The sequence below is a fragment of the Panulirus ornatus genome, chromosome 8 (assembly GCF_036320965.1).
Source record: "Panulirus ornatus isolate Po-2019 chromosome 8, ASM3632096v1, whole genome shotgun sequence".
NCBI lineage: Eukaryota > Metazoa > Arthropoda > Malacostraca > Decapoda > Palinuridae > Panulirus > Panulirus ornatus.
This window is the reverse complement of record NC_092231.1, coordinates 3,561,553-3,576,673: the sequence shown is the minus strand read 5'-3', so window position 1 is coordinate 3,576,673 and position 15,121 is coordinate 3,561,553. Positions and strand designations below refer to the sequence as shown.

General features: G+C 42.2%; 1 protein-coding gene across 1 annotated transcript in view; it reads right to left on the bottom strand.

The window, feature by feature from the left end:
- The window catches only part of LOC139749754 (dimethylglycine dehydrogenase, mitochondrial-like), a 155,539-nt gene extending 147,625 nt beyond the window's left edge, over positions 1-7,914 (bottom strand). The window contains exon 1 of the mRNA XM_071663962.1: positions 7,694-7,914. Coding sequence (XP_071520063.1) covers positions 7,694-7,809 — 116 coding nt within the window. The 5' untranslated portion in view covers positions 7,810-7,914. The remainder of the gene's footprint in view (positions 1-7,693) is intronic.
- Positions 7,915-15,121: the final 7,207 nt, after the last annotated feature.

The window sequence follows — 15,121 nt, the reverse complement described above, 5'->3', positions numbered from 1 at the left end:
GGCAATGGATCACAGTAATCTCCGTGAGAGAGAGAGAGAGAGAGAGAGAGAGAGAGAGAGAGAGAGAGAGAGAGAGAGAGAGAGAGAGAGAGAGAGAGACCTAGCGGGTCGACTTCGTACTTAAATCTATCGCCTGGAGAATTGAAAGAGGCCAAACTGTCTGCTGGCAAATAGGAGAATCGTATTCAAGTATATGGATGAAGGAGATGTTCGGTCAATCATTCACTGTATACGTTAAACCCAAAACTGGTTTCTGCCTCGCAAGTCTGGTCGCCGAGCCTAAAGAGGCACTGGTCGAGAGAGGGTACGGAGAACAGCAACCAGTAAGGCGTTGTACCTGGCCTCAAGGGGAGTGAGTCACACAGTTCGAGAACGAGGGGTACAAAGTTCCCACCACAGAGGAGGAGGAGGAGGAGCGGGGGGGAAGGTGGAGGTGGTGTGGACTCTGATAATAGCCTTCAAGTGGACGATGCTGACAGTGGACAGCACTTGGTGAGATGCAGCACCCGGACGGACCGTCGTCGTGACAAAAAGCTGGGCAAAAAAAGAAAAAAGAGAAGAAAACTCGTTAGAAAGGATGTTACGTTCTGGTTTAGAGTCAGGGGTGGTGGACGGAGGAAGCGGACGGACCAGTGAGACTGCATGCTAACTGTTTACATAGTTTTCAAAGGCTACTTGATGGCACAGTTCAAGAGATGACGCCCCACGGGTGTACACCTCTCTCCCCGCAATGTACAAATAAGCAAATATAATTACACACACACACACACACACACACACACACACACACAAACATACACACACACACACACACACACACACACATAACACACACACAAACACACACACACGAGGGAACTGAGAAGGGGGCCAAGAGAGGATATTCCCTCTAAGGCCACAAGTATGCCATCAGTGTGGCAACACTATAGCGAGAACAACATGATGGAAGTACCCGGCAAGCTGCAGCGTCACATGATTACTATGTGGCCGTTGCCCGTTATATTTTTCTTTCCCTTTACCTTGACACTCTGAAACACTCTGACCTCTCATGTCTTTCCCATTAACTATGACCTATTCCATATTAACAGACTGGTTTTTCACTTCCTCCAAAATTCGGAAATACGTTCCCTTGTCTCTTCTTCTCCCCCCCCCCCCCCCCGTCATAATCCTTTCTATATTTCAATTAAGGCCCGACTTTGTTGTGGACTTCTGTCTGTGGCTAGAGCCTCCAAGGTACAGAAAAATATATATGTGCAGTCAAAGAACAAATCTCGAGTCATCAATCTGGAATTTACAGTTATGTTCGCTGGGATCTGAACTAGATCAACCAAAGAAAAAAAAAAATAAATTGCCTCAGACGCAGCAACTGTAAACATCCAACAACATTTCTGACATGTCTCGTCCACCACTGGATGGGGTGTGACCCCTGCCACGTATGTCAGTGGCGTTCTTCAGCCGTCCACAGGTCAACATGCCGACCTAAAGTCTCTCTCTCTCTCTCTCTCTCTCTCTCTCTCTCTCTCTCTCTCTCTCTCTAAGGATGATACTTGAATTTCGCCTGATTGGACCTACCAACTTCCCAAATGAGTGTCTACCTTCAGTAATTTTGATTATATATATATATATATATATATATATATATATATATATATATATATATATATATATATATATATATATATATATATTAATAATCATTACATACCCTCACTGGTGAACGAGTACATCAATCTCTCGAAACGTACGAAGTCGAAGCTGGAGTCGCTTGTGTAAACAACATGACTGACATATTCTCAGGCTCTGAGCAATAAAGTTCCATGAAAGTCAGAGGCGCGATCACCTAACATAAACTCCAAGCCTAACCTCCACTGACCGACGTCCGTCACGACAATTATCCCGTACCAACCAGTGCTCGTTTACCTACAACTGTGATTATTATAAACACTCTATGAACAAGTGCACAGCTAAGCAAGTAAACAGCTTCGGATCCCATAGTTATATGTACGTTAACTACTATATTACAGTAACACAACCAACGGGAAAATTGCCATCACTGTATGTTCACTATCCGTTACATGAAGGACGTCAACACAATACTAATGCAATTCAGCCGATACTTAACTTTACACCACGTAACCTTCAGTTGATCACCAGTGAATGCATGTTGTTGAAGCCAAAATGCTTTTCTACACTATGTTGACAAGATTCCACTCCTCTGCTTACCCAAAGCGCAGAAGTATTCAGTCCCGTCTTGATCTTAAGCTCTATTAAGATTAATTAGTTTAACTAGTAAGTATTATGACCCTTTATTATGTATCTGCTCAACTGCATATTTTCAGCCTGAAAGACTGCCGGAATTCAGTAAACTGCTCTTTATTTATCTATTTATTCACAAGGAACAAAGCTGATCCAGTAAGCAATAACAAAGATCAACCTCACGAACACAGGCCATAAAAAGCCCACTGCGAGATATCTCTTCTGAAGCATCAAAAATGTAGACCAAAATAATGATCATACTGGTAAACAATATGAGACAGGAGAGGATCCCCAGTGGCTCCTGACAGCAGAGACTCAGTGAAACGGAACGTACCAGGAGTGACAGCACACCATAAGACAAACAAAGTCCTGCCCATAATTACCAAAACTCTGTAGACTTACTGTTGGGCCGGCCAGTGAAGGAGAATAGTCCATCACGTCAAAGACAGACACCTGACAGTGCACACAACCCCACTAAAGGCAGCCTACACAAATATGCACAGCCTCGCCTTGTTAACTCCGGATCGCATACCACAGCCACCACTCCTCTCGCCCTCAACGTAGATCAGCCCTTCAAATCTGAGACAACTGGCAGCTGCTCTCAGCTATGTACATCTCTGTCGACTGATAATCCATAAATCCTACTAAAGTCATACACAAATAATCCTACCACAAATGGCCATGATCTTCTACCCTCAGTAGGGCACATGAACATGGACAGACGACGCCACTCAAATTGTAGTTTCTACGGAGTAGTTTCTAATAACAAACTGCCCGAACAATCCCATCCTGTACAGTCAGTGGCATCCAGACTTAAGTTGTCAATGGCCACACAGTGATCATAAAATACAGCAGCTTGCCGTGTACTGCGTGTGTAGTTAATGGTGGGGGGGAACACAAGCAGCCAGCTCTCGGGAGCATAAATCCAAAGCAATACCAACAGAGAGGGAAAGTGAACCAACATTTCGGCATCGGGCAAGCAGGTGCATTACCACATCTCCAGATGACTATTGAGTGAGAAAATAGATACAAAAGAGGGAATGCATTCAGAATCAGACACAAGGTCGACTTACATGACACAAGGTCGACTTACATAACACATCATAAACTCGTGAAAAGTTGAAAAAACTTTTTTGCAAATTTCTCCACAATACCTGGATCTAATTTGTACAGAAAATAGCGGTTAGCGTTCCTGGCCATGATGCATTCACGGGTCGCCAAGGTTAAAGCTCATGCGTTCGAATCCTAGTCGCGGCAGTCAGTCCACAGTCAACCCAGCTGTTCATCCACTCTAGCTAGGGGTTGGTCGATACAATGGGTACCTGCTTGGTGCTACAGTATTATATATATATATATATATATATATATATATATATATATATATATAGAGAGAGAGAGAGAGAGAGAGAGAGAGAGAGAGAGAGAGAGAGAGAGAGAGCGTTAAAGAGACGGACTTGATCGAGGCCTCAGTTGCCCACGCCATCTCAGCTAACATGAAAATAATACTCTGTTGAATCTGTCGTCTTCAAGGAAGACTTTATGCCTCTTTCAGAAGTGAAGGCCAGCAATCCGATGGGGCTCTTATTTGTAACTCAGATTCTACATATTTGATGGCATCAGTGTAGTTAATGTGGAGGATAACTATGGTGATGCAGTGGCTGTTGGATCAGCCAAATTGTTGCGTCATCTAAGGAGAGTGGAGACATTAGGCTCAGTCATCATCATTATACACTGCCAGCACTTGAGGACATCCTCTGAGATGACGTTCAGCCCCGTGTCTTCTGTAAAGGTGACCTATGCATCAGGATGCTGTCTCGTCCACCTCCATCCGTCTACCAGTTTCCAGAGTTGTTTCGTTAGGTATCATTTAGGCTCCTAGTTAAGGCTCTTCCTTGAACTCTCATTACTCTTTCAAGAGCGGCTCCATGAAGCTCTGAGAGGTCTCGCGAGCGGAGTGTGTACATGTTAATGACACTGTAATCCATGCAGGGAAAACCTGAGAGGAACATAGTCTCATCTCGAACGTTATTCCCCCCTGTATTGGCCATTTCATGATCCCTCTGAGGATATTCCTCTAGAAAACGATGCCACTAACAATAGACTGGGATCCGTTCTCATGCAAAATGGTAATCCAATTCCCTTTGCTAGCCGATCAAAGTCTCCTTTGCTAGCCGATCAAAGTCTCCAGCTGGTAAAAATCATGCACAAATTGGAAAAGAAATGCTCGCTATGTGAATGGATCATAAAAATATCTTTACACCTCCTGGCAGATCAGTTAGGGTCTGCACAGGCCACAAACCTGTGGTATCATTTGTAAATCTTTGTTCAAGAGCTACTAGGCCACTATAATCCACACTGCTTCGTCCACAAGATTTCCACAATAAGTTAGATTCTATACCTGGCAAAGATCTTCCAATTGCTGATGCTCCACCCTAGGCCCCCAGTTGTAGATGAGCCGGCTGGGGAACTGGACACTGAACAGCTTTTCCTGCTCTGGGGAACAGCACACTGAACAGCTTTTCTTGAATCTCCTAGTAAAACATGACGTCTTCACGAAATCAAGAGTGCAAACAGAGAGGAACCCGAGTCTCAGGCAACTGAAAGAAAACCACTGTAAGTGTGTGGGTCACGGAGAAGGCCCGCTTCCCAACCTGCTTAACCCGTTATTCTAACCCCTGGGACGAGATGACTGTTCAAGATGGCATAATTCTTATGAGGAAAACGAGTTGTCATACCTTCCTCTGTGCCTTAGGAGATGAAAGAAATGACACATGCAAGACACGCGGGTGTAAATTCATGTCTTGGCAGGGCTCGTGACCTTATTTTCTGGCCTGGCGGGCGAGATTCGCGAATTCATTGAATCAAGTGGGATTTTTGCGCATCACACCTGCCTCCACAGACAACCTGCAGAACCTCTGTATCAGCATGAAGTGCCGGGACGACGACCACTGGAAAAGGTAGGGATGGATACCTTTATCATCAGGTGACACTGGATGACTACATCCACTTCATGGAAATGGACAACATAAGAGAAACATCAGGTGTGATCACATGAACGACACTTTCTTCGACATGGAGTACCCGATTCTCCTCACACCAATTTCAAGTCCTTCCCGATGGCTTGGAACTTTTTTCAAACCACGAGACTCCTAGCCCTAGCCATTTCCAAGCAAATGGTGCAGCTGAAACCACGAGACTCCTAGCCCTAGCCATTCCCAAGCAAAGGGTGCAGCTGAAACCGCTGTCAAGACTACAAAAATCAACGATGAAGAGAAATTTGATGTTGATGAAGATTTGCATCTCGGACTCCTGAACATCCACAAGACACCTCAAGAAACCTGAATACATTAAGCCTGATGCATCGACTCTGGGGAATGCGCACGTACACACCCTTATACCCTCAGCGAGGGGACGTCTGAACCCACCAGACTGATATGCTCAGGAGAGAGAAAGATTGGAAGATAAACGTGTGCTCCTGCTGCGTCGCGACGCTCGGCTACGTGAGGCCAGTGTTGGTGGGCGATACAGTAAGGGTACAACAGCCAATCAGCGATATCAAGACGTGGGAAGAGGCTAAAGAGCCAAGCTTGCGAGGTCACTCCAGAAGATGGCATTACCTAAACACCATCAAATAACCCTTAGGACCCTCAGGTGAAGGTCAATACCGATGCTTCAGACACAGTATCGTAGCTCTGACACGTCTCCACCAAGGAACAACTGTGAACCTTGAAACATACGTGGTAACCCTAAGCCAAGAGAAACGTGTTACCAAATCAGGCAGGTCGTTGTTGGTGCCTAAGAGAGTAATTTTGTATAGCGTGATAACTAGAGCGTTCGTTCAGTGTTGTATCTGTCAATGATCACAACAATTACTAAGGAAGCTTAAGTTCCGTATGTTTCTGTGTCAAGATTTCAATCTTAAAACTTCATTGATATTTTTGCATTTCCTCTTTGAAAGGGTTTATTAATGTAACAGTAAACACTTGTAAAAATTTCGCTTTCAAAAATTATAAATCTTAAAATTATATTGATATTTTGGCATTTCCTCTTTGAAAGGGTTACTTAATGTAATAGTAAACACTTGTAAAAGATATAAAATAGGTAACATAGCAGTCGAGATTTATCTTAATGTTAAAAACTCCAGTCGAAATATATTTCACAACAAACACTGATCACATCGAGAAACTGACGGACTGATGGCCGCTGATGAGCGAGCGACAGTCCCACCACTTCTCAACCTCCCCACATACTTGCGTGTCCACCTGATACCAACCCGGGGAAGCAACATACCAATCTAACGTTGGCTTATTTCTATAATACATTTCGGCTACTTGACCAGGTTAGCTGAGGTTTTATAAGTGTTCTACCTATTAATCCTACATATACAGAACTCTCATTACTGTCGCCTTGTAATACCATTCGGTAATATATAAAAGCTCTGTAACTGTTTGTCTTCTCTGCATACTACAACAGCATTGCGGAACAGAATCATCCAAGAGCCAATGTTTGTAGTTTAGATGCAAAAGGGCAATCTGATGCATTACCAGCGAATCAATATTCCGACCTTGGAAACGAAGTAACTCAAAAAGTTGTAGCTGAAAGGAGTAAACCATCCTTTGAATACATACTATGCAAGAAGTTTAAAAAAAGAGTGTGAGAGCAGAGAACATCTGATACGGTGACCCCCACAAGTGCTGAACTACCTTCTCGTAACAGCACAATTAGGTAATCGCTACCACATACAAGCTTAGATCCCAACAAAATCAAATGATTCTCTCAAAAACAAGTACTACACAGATACAAATACAAGGGGGGGGGAAAAAGTTATCTCGTCTGTTCAAAGAAGCAAGGCTGGAAGGCAAGGTCAGTGGCATGAGGATTCAACCGCGCAGTATTCAAGGCACCCACAACAGAATTAAGAAATCCTTACATTGTAGCGAACGTTATACCGATTATCTTATCACTGGCCGACCAAATCACGTGCTCAAACACAACAACTCGGGACCAGATATAACTGGATATTACTGGATCGATATAGACAACTCCTCCGTCTAATCGTCGTCACTTGACATTTGATTATCTCGCGTCGCTGCCGTGAAGACACCTTCATTTTATACGGAACCTTTCCCGGTAACGATGCTGAATATTATATGAAGTTGATGTATCAACTCATATTTCTTTGAAAAACTGGTGAAAGATATACAGAAGGCACGCGTAAATCCACGTGGCTAACCCCAGCACATGTGGGAGACCGCCACTTGGCTGTGAGCGAAGCAAAAATACGCCACAGCCAACTCCCCCACTTTCGACTGCAAAACAATAACAATTTTACACAGTGCTTTCACAATGCTTTCTTTTTATCTACTGACTTTCCTTACTTATGGTACGTACATGTAAATTGTTAACAAAAGTAACAAATGAACAACCTTGTACTTACATCACACTGTTGTGACAAGTGTACGAGGTACATAAACCTCGAAGTTCTCCTCTTCTGTACTTCAGTAACCGGCGCATCGCAGCACCATCCCGGGCAGCCTTAAACAACAATCTCATTTTTGCTTTGAGTATAATATTAAATGATCGAAAACACAGGAGACGTAAAAGGTAGAACAAGCCTGAGGGCAGTTTCAGTGGTGTATTTGTCTGGACGGAATCAGTCTGTCTGAACAAAGTGCCAACCTGCGCTGGTACTATCGCTGGGGGAGGAGCTTGGGTACGGCCGCTTGCCAGAAGCGCGAGAATCGGTACGATGACGAGGACAGTTAATTAGCCTAGCCTTGAACGCTTCACCACTGCCTATCTAACACGACGGCTTTGACCACTAAATCTCAAATTTAGTGCAGCTTAGTAGTTGGGAAGTTATAACCAATGGAACCATACAACCTAGAAATCTTGTGTTTTTCGCAACTTAAAGGGATTTGCCAGGAATAAAGAAACATGATAGATTCTAAGTACGAGGTTAATAACTGATATGTGTCAGATAGGAAGAACAACACAAGTACAGTTAAGAAGGTTACGTAGTCCTAACTTTTGTGTCATCGCAAAAAAGAGCGAAACTGGCAATCAATGTTTATTTTAGTCTACCATCTGATTCGGAAAGTCTATGCTTTCCTAATCCTTCTCAGTTATCTGTGTAGGATAGTCCACTTCGCGTGAGCTAGATTAAATATTCAAAACACAGTTGTGTCTTGATGAGCAAATTCTTCCCAGGCTATGAATTTTTTTGACAAACATCATACAATTTTATTCGATTATAACAGAAAAAATCAATATGCCGTTTTCCTTCTCATGTTATTACCGACACCTATTCCAACTTTTCATGTTCCCTTGGGATCGGCCAAATGTGTGTCTTCAACTGGGATCATATATATATATATATATATATATATATATATATATATATATATATATATATATATATATATATATATATTGCTTTGTCGCTGTCTCCCGCGTTAGCGAGGTAGCGCAAGGAAACAGACGAAAAAATGGCCCAACCCACCCACATACACATGTATATACACACACGTCCACACTCACATATACATACGTATACATTTCAACGTATACATACATATACATACACACACATATACACACATGTACCTATTCATACTTGCTGCCTTCATCCATTTCGTCGCCACCCAACCACATATGAAATGGCACCCCCTCCCCTTCCCCAGCACGCGCGCGAGGTAGCGCGAGGAAAAGACAACAAAGGCCACATTCGTTCACACTCAGTCTCTAGCTGTCAAGTGTAATGCCCCGAAACCACAGCTCCCTTTCCACATCCAGGCCCAACAAAACTTTCCATGGTTTACCCCAGACGTTTCACATGCCCTGGTTCAATCCACTGACAGCACGTCGACCCCGGTATACCACATCGTTCCAATTCACTCTATCCATTGCACGCCTTTCACCATCCTGTATGTTCAGGCCCCGATCGCTCAAAATCTTTTTCACTCCATCCTTCCACCACCAATCTGGTCTCCCACATCTCCTTGTTCCCTTCACCTCTGACACATATCCTCTTTGTCAATCTTTCCTCGCTCATTCTCTCCATGTGAACAAACATTTCAATACACCCTCTTCTGCTCTCTCAACCACAGTCTTTTTATTACCACACATCTCTCTTACCCTTTCATTACTTACTCGATCAAACCAACATCACACCACATATTGTCCTCAAAAATCTCATTCCCAACACATCCACCCTCCTCCGCACAACCCTATCTATAGCCCATGCCTCGCAACCATAAAACATTGTTGGAACCACTATTCCTTCATACATACCCATTTTTGCTCTCCGTGATAACGTTCTCGCCTTACACACATTCTTCAACGCTCCCAGAACCTTCGCCCCCTCCCCCATCCTGTGACTCACTTCCGCTTCCATGGTTCCATCCGCTGCTAAATGCACTCCCAGATATCTAAAACCACTTCATCCAGTTTTTCTCCATTCAAACTTACCTCCCAATTGACTTGTCCCTCAACCCTACTGAACCTAATAACTTTGTTCTTATTCACATTTACTCTCAGCTTTCTTCTTTCACACACTTTACCAAACTCATATATATATATATATATATATATATATATATATATATATATATATATATATATATATATATATATATATATATATATATATTCTTTCTTTCATACTACTCGCCATTTCCCGCGCTAGCGAGGTAGCGCCAAGAACAGAGGACTGGGCCTTTGAGGGAATATCCTCACCTGGCCCACCTCTCTGTTCCTTCTTTTGGAAAAAAAAAAAAAAACGAGAGGGGAGGATTTCCAGCCCCCCGCTCCCTCCCCTTTTAGTCGCCTTCTACGACACGCAGGGAATACGTGGGAAGTATTCTTTCTCCCCTATCCCCAGGGATAATATATATATATATATATATACAATGTGTGTGTGTGTGTGTGTGTGTGTGTGTGTGTGAGAGAGAGAGAGGTTTATCGCAATTCAGCAGGATTTCTGATTGTTTATGGAAACTTTACAATACACACATTTCGGGCAGACAGTGAAGTTAGGAGGATAGGGAAGAACAGAACATTTAAATTTACCATACTTGTCCACATTTTTGTTACAAGGTTTATAAAATGTCTTCCTGGCTTTCCAAGGAAATCTTCTTCACAAATCACCTGGGATAACATAGATGTTTGAAAGTACATCTTATATGGTTACATTCATAATTGTAGACATTTTTTTTTTATATAGAACAATTATATATATCTAAGAAATAATGAATATGAATCTCAGCATTGGTAGACTTCCTGTAGAACTTGTATCAGTGATCAGAATCCCTAATCATCATCACATCAAGAACTGGCACATTTGTCTTCATGTTCCCATTCAATCTTGAATTTGACAGTGGGGTGAATGTTGTTTAACGCATTAAAGAAAACGTTACAAACCTTGGTAAAATGGCTACAGAGACCACACACAATCAACATAACTATGCCAAATTTTTGGATGGTCACTGACAAAAGTTAGGATCTCCGTTTCTAAATTACTGAGAAAGGGAGACTAAAGGGATTTTTCCCATGGCTAGACCAAATTTCAGTCTATACGAAAAAAAAATTACCCTCAGCATCTTGGAAAACATTATGGGAAACACACTGTTCTATTAAGTCAATGAAAGTGTTTATGGGTAGAACTAAGTTAAAACTGAGATCGGGTCACTTCCTCCTTAAGTGTGTGATGGGTTCTTCGATGGAGACTTAGGTGAACAGGAAATTCACATAGAATTAATAATGAGTTTATGCTCAAGCTATCTAATGTTCCCAGCCTTGTTGACACAATCTGAAGCTATTTGTCACAAAGCGACGAACAGATTTTTCCTTTAACATTGATAAGATTACCACAGTTTCAAGAAACCCAAGTGGGTATCTATCGACAGCTGGGAATCTCTCTCTCTCTCTCTCTCTCTCTCTCTCTGTATATATATATATATATATATATATATATATATATATATATATATATATATATATATATATATATATATATATATGACACGTCTTTCCAGAGGTTGCGCTGCTTAGTAACAGGGAAATGTGGACACCTTTGGAATGAGAAGTTCTTTTGCAAGACTTCATCTCAGTGATATAGTCTCGGCAAAGATGACTTTTCACTCGCGGCGCAACCTCATGCAAGCGGCTACACCTATTTATGTAAATAACCAAGGATTCTCTAAATGAGCCATCTGAAACTTCGATGTTGACTGTCAACTCCTTTGAAGAGAAAAGGTCACTGAGGAGACTGTACTCCTTTCCGTCCGCTGACATGACACAGCCTCGCTGAGAATGACGACTGGTCGCGGTGTAAACACTCATCACTGGGTTTCCTCAAGAGGCCTTTTAATCCCTTTCGGAATACAAAGGACAGCAGACGCCAACAAAACAAAAAGTACCTTCGAGGTTGTACTGTATTACTCGAGTGTTGAGCATTTCTCATGGGGAATTATTGTGAATCTTAATATCTGGCGCCGCATCAAACTCATTACGATGCTCCTCACGTTCGATATCACACTCAAGGAGCGGCGGCCAGTTTCTACGGAGTTTTACCATGAAACATCAATAAGCCTAGCCCTCTCGACCTTTAGCACTATGCTACACGTAACCCCTGGGAAGTAAAAATCATTGTAACTTAGGAAGTAAACCATCGTAGTAGGAAGTAAACATTCTCGTAACTCGTAGGAAGTAAACATTATCGTAACTCCTAGGAAGTAAACATCATTGTAACTCTTAGGAAGTAAACATCATCGTAACTCGTAGGAAGTAAACATCATCGTAACTCCTAGGAAGTAAACATCATCGTAACTCCTAGGAAGTAAACATCATCGTAACTCGTAGGAAGTAAACATGATTCATCGTAACACTTAGGAAGAAAACATCATCGTAACTCTTAGGAAGTAAACATCATCGTAACTCTTAGGAAGTAAACATCATCGTAACTCTTAGGAAATACACAGTTCAAGCACTTCTCTCAGCGCCATCTGAACTCGCAGTTTTTTTTTTTTTTCTCGCTGCATCTTTTTTTTTGAGCATCATTGTGTGCTGACGTCATGCTGGGAGGCTAAACTGGTCTGCCAAGGGTTGAATGCACTGTCTTAAATATCTTCTTGAACACTGCCTCGTTCATGCACTTGAGAGTAGTCTTGACAACGAGCAAGGAATGGCTGGATTGCTACCCTTCTACTGGGCTGTTTTCGGGATAGGCTAGACATTAAGTACACTCGCGGTTCTCTTTCATAGGCTGCTTCTAATAGTTACCACCTACGTAGCCCTATATACTATTCGATGCCCGGACTGTACTCAACCACCCCCTTCCCCCTCTTATCACGTTGAATTGCAACAAGAATGCTATTTACACACCTATGATTCAGGTCTTTCTGAGAATTTATTTACAAAGATTACAAATAATGGTCGTCCCACTGCGTATCTTTGAGGATTCCACTCGCTGTAGCTAACGGTCGCACTGTCAAACTCAAGTGATTATGTAAAACAATATAGATGACCTTACGAATCTCTAAACCTCTAAACTCAAGACAAAAAACTGTAACGTAAAAAAAAATTCAATAGTTACTACAGTAACACACACACACACACACACACACACATATATATATATATATATATATATATATATATATATATATATATATATATATATATATATAATCCCCTATCCCTGGGGATAGGGGATTAAGAATACTTCCCACGTTTTCCCTGCGTGTCGTAGAAGGCGACTAAAAGGGGAGGGAGCGGGGGGCTGGAAATCCTCCCCTCTCTTTTCTTTTAAATTTTCCAAAAGAAGGAACAGAGGGGGCCAGGTGAGGATATTCCAAAAAAGGCCCAGTCCTCTGTTCCTAACGCTACCTCGCTACCGCGGGAAATGGCGAATAGTTAAAAAAAAAAAAAAAAAAAAAAAAAATATATATATATATATATATATATATATATATATATATATATATATATATATATATATATATATATATGTATATACGAACAAAGTGCATAGAAACGCGCACCTTCATAGAACATCCAAACGTCCAACAGCCAGGATCGAACGTCCATAGACGCACATATACATACAAAGACATATACATATATACACATGTACATATTCATACTTGCCTTCATCCATTCCTGTTGCTACCCCGCCACACAGGAAATAGCACCCCCCCCCCCCCCTCCTTTTCAGCGAGGTAGCTGGGGGACAGGGGAGAAAGAATACTTCCCACGTATTTCTCGCGTGTCGTAGGAGGCGACTGTATATATGGACAGTATAGGTCTGTCAGTATCGAGGTGGAGATAGAGTGTGGTACTGTAGTTGCTCAGGTCATATTACAGTTTTCAAACGTCTCCCTCGTTTCATTCTCCACTGTAAGCTACGTAACTAAAGCCTGGTTAAAGCACAGGTCTCAGCATTGGACTACGCTCAGCATCGCAAGCGTAGCCTTGACCTGATGCAGGAGCAGGGCCTTCCTCTGCTGGTTTAAGGTATCGTACCTCGCCAATCTCTCGTACAAGAATAGATTATTGAATCATTCTTCTGATTAATCTGCCTCCTTACTCTCTCCCACACTACTGGTGCATATTTACCAACTACACCCTTCTGGAGGGGCTCGCAAAATAATACCTAAAACTAATTTTGTCACCACTTCGCAACAGCTAAATTAGTCCGTCTCGAGATAATGAGTATGTGATCACTAATATCATCTGAACGTTACGAGGAGGAGAGGGTGTTACACTTTTATAGGCATATCTCTTACGTATGCTTCTTGTCTTGACGTAATACACACAGGTGTACCCATCGTCCAATCCTCGATGGGGTAGGACGTGTGTTAGTGGCGCTTTCGGGCGGCTTACAGGTCATGTCGACCCCTGATTCTCTCTCTCTCTCAGCCCCAGCTCCCAGCTAGATGCTTAGATTACGCCTCACTAGAACCACCATCACATATGAGTGTCTACTTTCAATGAATTTGATTTTGAAGAAGATATCATAGTACATAGTACCAGTCCGTTACTTTAGCGCCTGTGTCCCCAACTCCTTCCCTGTTAAATGTTATGAGTTTGCCCGCTTCTATTCCCCTGTCACTATGCCTCTCCCCATGGCACCCTGTAGTTTATCAAGCGTATACCTGCACTGCCCTTTAAGAGTTATGATGAAAATTCATCAGGGCCATGAGCCTCGTACGGGTCAAATCCTTTTAAATACTATGTAAATATCGTCTAGATATCTCAACGATTTGCAAACCCTGCTCGCTATCACGCCTCACTGCTGCTGGGGTATCAATGCCTTCCTTTGTGTAAACATTTGCGAGCTTGTTATCGTTTCCTGACAAACTCATACATCATGTCGATTCCCCCCCCCCCCCCCCAATTCCTTAGCCTGATTAGCTGTTCCTACCTGACAACAGTCACCTGATATATGTATGGAACAGTTTTGGATTTTCAACTCCACTGCGCACAATATTCGCTTCAGATTTTCTTTGTTCATGTTTCCCACTTTATACTCTTCTCGTACTCCATTATACTCTGCATAAGCTTGCTGGCTCCAGTGCCGCCTATATCTTCGACAATGTATATGTGTGTGCTTATTCTAATTATTGCTAACGATCAATCCATGCCAAACTAATATATACGACAATATTTGCATGCATTCTGACCCCTAAGCACAAGTGGAGGAAGTCTGTCTACTTACGTTGTCTATGTTTTGTTAATTTACACAACTTTTAGCACCGTGTTACGATAATGCCAACGGAAAGAACAAATAAGTTCGTCATACATGGAATATTTCGTTTTCTTTTCCTACATCAACTTTACATAAGGGATACGATACAAACACTCT